This window comes from Nicotiana sylvestris, chromosome 2 (genome assembly GCF_000393655.2).
Source record: "Nicotiana sylvestris chromosome 2, ASM39365v2, whole genome shotgun sequence".
In the NCBI taxonomy this organism is placed as follows: domain Eukaryota; kingdom Viridiplantae; phylum Streptophyta; class Magnoliopsida; order Solanales; family Solanaceae; genus Nicotiana; species Nicotiana sylvestris.
The window spans coordinates 168,748,372-168,753,544 of NC_091058.1; the positions used below are offsets into that span (position 1 = coordinate 168,748,372).

At 38.7% G+C, this 5,173-nt stretch overlaps 1 protein-coding gene across 1 annotated transcript; it reads left to right on the plus strand.

Moving 5' to 3' along the window:
• The first annotated feature begins 241 nt into the window (after positions 1–241).
• Positions 242–3,484, plus strand: LOC104237938 (BTB/POZ domain-containing protein At4g08455). The gene is made up of 2 exons (XM_009792172.2): positions 242–765; positions 2,764–3,484. The coding sequence occupies exons 1-2, from the start codon at positions 361–363 to the stop codon at positions 3,229–3,231; spliced, it is 873 nt and encodes a 290-aa protein (XP_009790474.1). The 5' UTR covers positions 242–360; the 3' UTR covers positions 3,232–3,484.
• The last annotated feature ends 1,689 nt before the right edge of the window (positions 3,485–5,173 follow it).

Sequence of the window (5,173 nt, forward strand, 5' to 3'; positions counted from 1 at the left end):
AGCTCGGGGGTTGAAATTTTTGATGTATAACGCTCTTTGAATATACGCTATACATATTTCAATTATTGGTGGGTCCATAATTAGGGGTATAGCGTGTTGTATTTGTACGCTATATATAGCATGAAAATACAGCATGTTATACCTATGTCCGTATATATAACGCCAAGCAATATATATAAATGTAATTTTTTTACACCTATTTGTATATCTTTTATCAAAAATGACAATAAAAAGGTTCGTACTCCACTCTTGTCTGTCACATGCTCACAGGCACAGCAAACTTTTAAAAAGGTGGTTTAGCAGCTGTGAGAAAAGAGTGAGAGAAAAAAGAATATTCCTAAAAGGAAAAGAAACAAAAAGATGAGAAGGCATCACCGGCGGCGATCATCGACGCCGTCAGTGGACTTCGGAGAAGACGAGGGAGACGACGAGGAAGAAGAAACATCATCGGAAGCACGAATGAAGTGCGTCTCATGTAAAGAAGATTACAGCTCACGTGACGCGGGCACATGCAGGGAGTGTTACGAGGAAGCTAGCGAGACAGAGGAAGAGCTGAAGCGTGAGATCGAAGACCTTAAATCCAAAGTTAACTTCCTCCGTTTCTGGGCCCCACCTGACCCTCTCCACCACCTCCACCACCAACGGTCTTCTTCCACTAATACCGTACCCTTCTTCTCCGACGTCGTTTTGGTCGCTTCTCATGATGATGAAAATGGCAAGTCTACCCCTCACCCTGTTCCCGTTCCTGCAAATCGCGCTGTTCTGGTCAGTACCCATTTGAATTTTTGATGTGTTTTTAATGGTTTTGCATTTGATTGAACAAATTTTTGTTATCAACATTAATTCTTTTCTTACTTGGTGTATTTCTAATGGGTATGCAGTTGATTGAACAAATTGTGTTATCATTAAATAGATAGGATTTCGGTAGATTGACGGTCAGTGCCAAAGTAGTCTAACGGTAGATATAGAGGACTGATATAATCGACACGAATTAATTTTGGGGTTGAGGTGGAGTTGATTGTTATATATGGAGATTAATGGATGAGGCATTGTAATACAAGTATCTCTTTCATTAGGAAATATCAGGGGTTGATGTAGGGTTCAACTTATTCTCTAGATAAGTACAAACAATTGATCTCGAATCTAGTAAATCAAATAAGTTATGGTAAAATCTCGATCTCAAAGTCATAACATCAAATCCTAGATATGCCTCGGTTGGTAGGTTGATGACCAGTGCAAAAGTGGTCCAAGTATGAACACGAGAAATGATTAGATGGAATCATCAGTTTCAAGAACTTTCTGAAGGAAAAAGGAATTGTCCGAGCCTCTACAGTGTATTTTACAATTGTTGCAACTAGAATAGCACTCCTATTGTAGATCAAGTGCTTTTGAAAGAAAAAAAAATGGTGCTTTTGAAAGAAAATAAATTGCTGGGAGTTTTAAGTTAGACCTTTTCGCTCTATTATTGGAGTATGAATAGTGGGCTTGGTCGCTGCTATTATTAGTGATGGGAGGCTAAAGTTGTTTGGAGTTGTTTTCTGTTAAGCATTTTTGTCTGAACATGCTCAAAATCTGCAACAAGACTAGTGCATTTGGCTGTATAAGTTGGAGGAAGCCTGTGAAGAAATTAATTGACTCATGGTTTTACTGCTAAAAGGCAAAGCTGCAGTTGATGGACTAAGTTTCTGTGCTGTCCTGCAGAGTTGTCGAAGGTGAAAGCATAGAAAAGCACCAAGAATTGCTGGGGGATTAAGCTCAAACTAGAAATAGAAGCATGGGCTTTACCGAATGAAGGCGCTAGTGCAATGAAAAAAATCAAAAAATATTATTCATGATATTTTGTTAACAATTAATCTCACTTTGCAAGTATGCTGCTATCCTCTTAAGACATAGTATAAGAAAGACGAGAAACATGCCTTAGTGCCTTAGGATCTGCACTAAAAGCTACCTAACCGAGGCAAAGCTTCCAACCTGAGCTTCACTGAGCTTTAAAGCTTAGGAACACACTCAAAGGAAGCCTTCAACAACATGCTCGCCTGCTAGGCCGCCTAGAAATTTTCAAACTCACTCCATATTTGATATTCTTCTGGAAAATTTAATAGCTGATCTACAATGTAAGTCATGTCATCTAGAGTCCTGCTGGTAATTTTTGTCATTTTATACCAGCATTGATTGCTGTAGCATATTGAAGAATGTAATATTAAACTGATTCCTAAGAAGGAGGGAAAGTAAATGCTTGTTTCTTGAACTTGTATAAAAGAAGAACACCTGATGTTTTACAGCATTTGATGTAATTTTTTCCAGTCTATATCTTATACTTAATAGCTAAAAGACATGCCACATTAGACAATTTGCAAATTGCCAAAAGCTTATTCGCATGTTAGGGACTCATTTTGCCTGATCATGTTGCTACTCTTCGGCCCCTGGAGTCTTCATCTTCCGCTGAATCATCATGACGGAGCTCGTGAAAGTTTGTGAGCAGTAGCATATCAAAGCTTACATTTAATAATCGGTATTTCATGATCATTTTGTTATGGTTGTTCTCCAAGACACGAAAACTAAATCTCCCCTATCGTTGTTTCTTTCATTCTTTTCTGCTTAGATATGCTCTGAGCATCTGAAAAACATACCGAATTTAGTCTCCTCTTTCTTTATATCTGTTTTATATGATTTCCTTACTGTTTTAACTGTTATTTTTCACTGAAATAGTTTTTTATATAGTTTTTGCACCTAACTTTTCCAAAATTTGGATATTTCATGCAGGCCAGTCGTTCCCCCGTGTTCAGAGCAATGCTTGAAAATGAGATGGAAGAAAGCCTTAGCGGCACAATTAAAATTAGTGACGTGTCATATGATGCACTTCGTGCCTTTGTGACCTATTTATACACTGCCGATGCATGCCTAGATGAGCTTATGGCTTGTGACCTTCTTGTTCTGGCAGAAAAATACCAAGTGAAGCATCTGAAGACGTATTGTGAGAAGTTTCTGATTTCCAAATTAAACTGGGAGAACTCGCTTCCTAACTATGCCTTTGCTCACCAGCACAATGCAAAGAACTTGCTTGATGCAGCCCTGTCATTGATCATGGAAAATATGGACAAGCTCAGCAAGCGAGAAGAATACAAAGAACTTGTGGAGAAAGATCCCAGGCTTGTCGTAGAAATCTATGAAGCTTACCTTTCCAAACAGGTGAACACTGCTGTGCATAAAGATCCAGTTGCTAAAGCATAGCCCATGTTCATATTAACTTCAGTAGTTCCACGAGGATTCTCTAATTTTAGTGGTTAAGATTATAGTCCCGTGAATGGTGAACGTAAATGCAACTGTTTGATTTGAATGTTCATTAATCCATGGATGTATTTTGTTACTGAAGAATTTACCTTTTAACTTTTAGTTGCTGATGTTTATCTTGGAAGGCGAGTATCAATATAGAACTGTAGACATATGTTCCAGAATTGCTATAATCACAAAGTTTCTAAGCTGATATTCTGTAGAACATTAAGTTTGATTAATGCTCAGTAATGTTAAGTTACATATATGACACAATGGCTAAAAAAACTCGGAGCAGGGCTACTGCACAGCTGAGAAAATTTATGTCTTTCATTTCATGAAGCTTTTGAAGTACAGAAACATGGTGAAATTGTTCTCCTTCTCTTAATGACTTGGAAGTGGGATATCAAACTCGAGGAATTCTTAATCACATTCAAGGGCAGACATATGTTGAGCATCTAAAATTACTCGTGCGTCAACACCACCATTGATTGAGCTTGATCTTGTCATCAACTAAGAAGAACGAATTCTTTGATGGATCAGGTGCTGAACTCATCCTTTCATGTCTTCCGAGTCCAAAGTCTATGCTTGAAAGAGGAAAATTGATTAAATTGCTGCAGACATAAGTATCAAATTTGTTATAGGAAAATGATGCTTCCCCTTTTTCGATACATTCAAGAATTGTCAGCATTAAATTTTGCCCTTAGCACACTTGAAAATAAGTGCACTCAAAAGCTCAGCACGAGTTGGATTCTGCACTCTTGATTCACCTTCAACCTAAGCTTTAAGTGCATGTATTTTGGAGTTTGGAAAGGAGAATTTTCTCAGCACACATCATCTAGTTTTTGATGATGGGAAGATAGATTCTCCCATAAAACGCGGAGAAGGAACAAAACTTGGATCACGAGTAGTTTTACCCCAATCACTTAAAAAAATCACCATTGAACTCCCATCACCAAGCTTGTGCGACAGGCATTGGCCTCTTTATGCATGGGATAGAAGAAGGACAAAGGCTTGTACATGTGACCGACCATAAGCTTGTTCCATAAAAGAGAGTGCGATCTCTAACAGCAGAAGGTGTTGGACAGAAAGGCTTTCTGGTAAACTTTTCAGTACCTAACACAAGTGGCAATGATGGTAAAGCCATGATGATTGAGAAATTAAAAAGTAGTACGAGGTTTTGCGTAAACTAAATTGGCCAAATACATGGGCAAATCCCTTCCCCTCTCTCTCCCTTCAACGACTCCATCACCATTCACCTTACTTCTAAGTTTTCATTACCGGAATAAATGGAGCTTGCCGGAAAAATCACAAAAAAGTTATTCTTCTTCGTTGCTCTCCTCTTTTTGTCAACTAAGATTCTTTCTTCTCTAATTAGCCACTTTTAAAGACCTAAGCCCTATTTCACCACTCCCAGATCCCATTTCCCAACTCCCTGCATCCTCTCAATTGTCAAAAACTAAAGCTCCTGATTCAATCTGCAAGAAATTCATGATTCCCACACAATTACGACCCTTCTCCCTTCAGATACGAGGTTAATATCCGCAGAAACAACGATCGGAAAGCTCAAATAATATCAGGAAATGGGAGTGAAGGATTTTGTTTCCGAATTCTAAACGAATCAGAGTTGCATGGACAGAGAGTTATTATTCCGAGAGGCCACGGATCGTACAGGGAAGTTTTATTGAATATAGATGAGAATCTAGTAGGATCCGTGGTTCCATTCCCTCTGATTTTCACAGGTGGATTAGGATCCAGTTGTTTCAATTGGAGCATTTGATTTTCCTTCTTACGACATTGACTTAACACTATTTTTAGGGATGGCCAAGCCCATTTTCTAGGGCTTTGTTCTTTTCTTTTGGTAGGGGTGGGAGCGCCGGGGAAGATGATGGAGGGGAGCGTA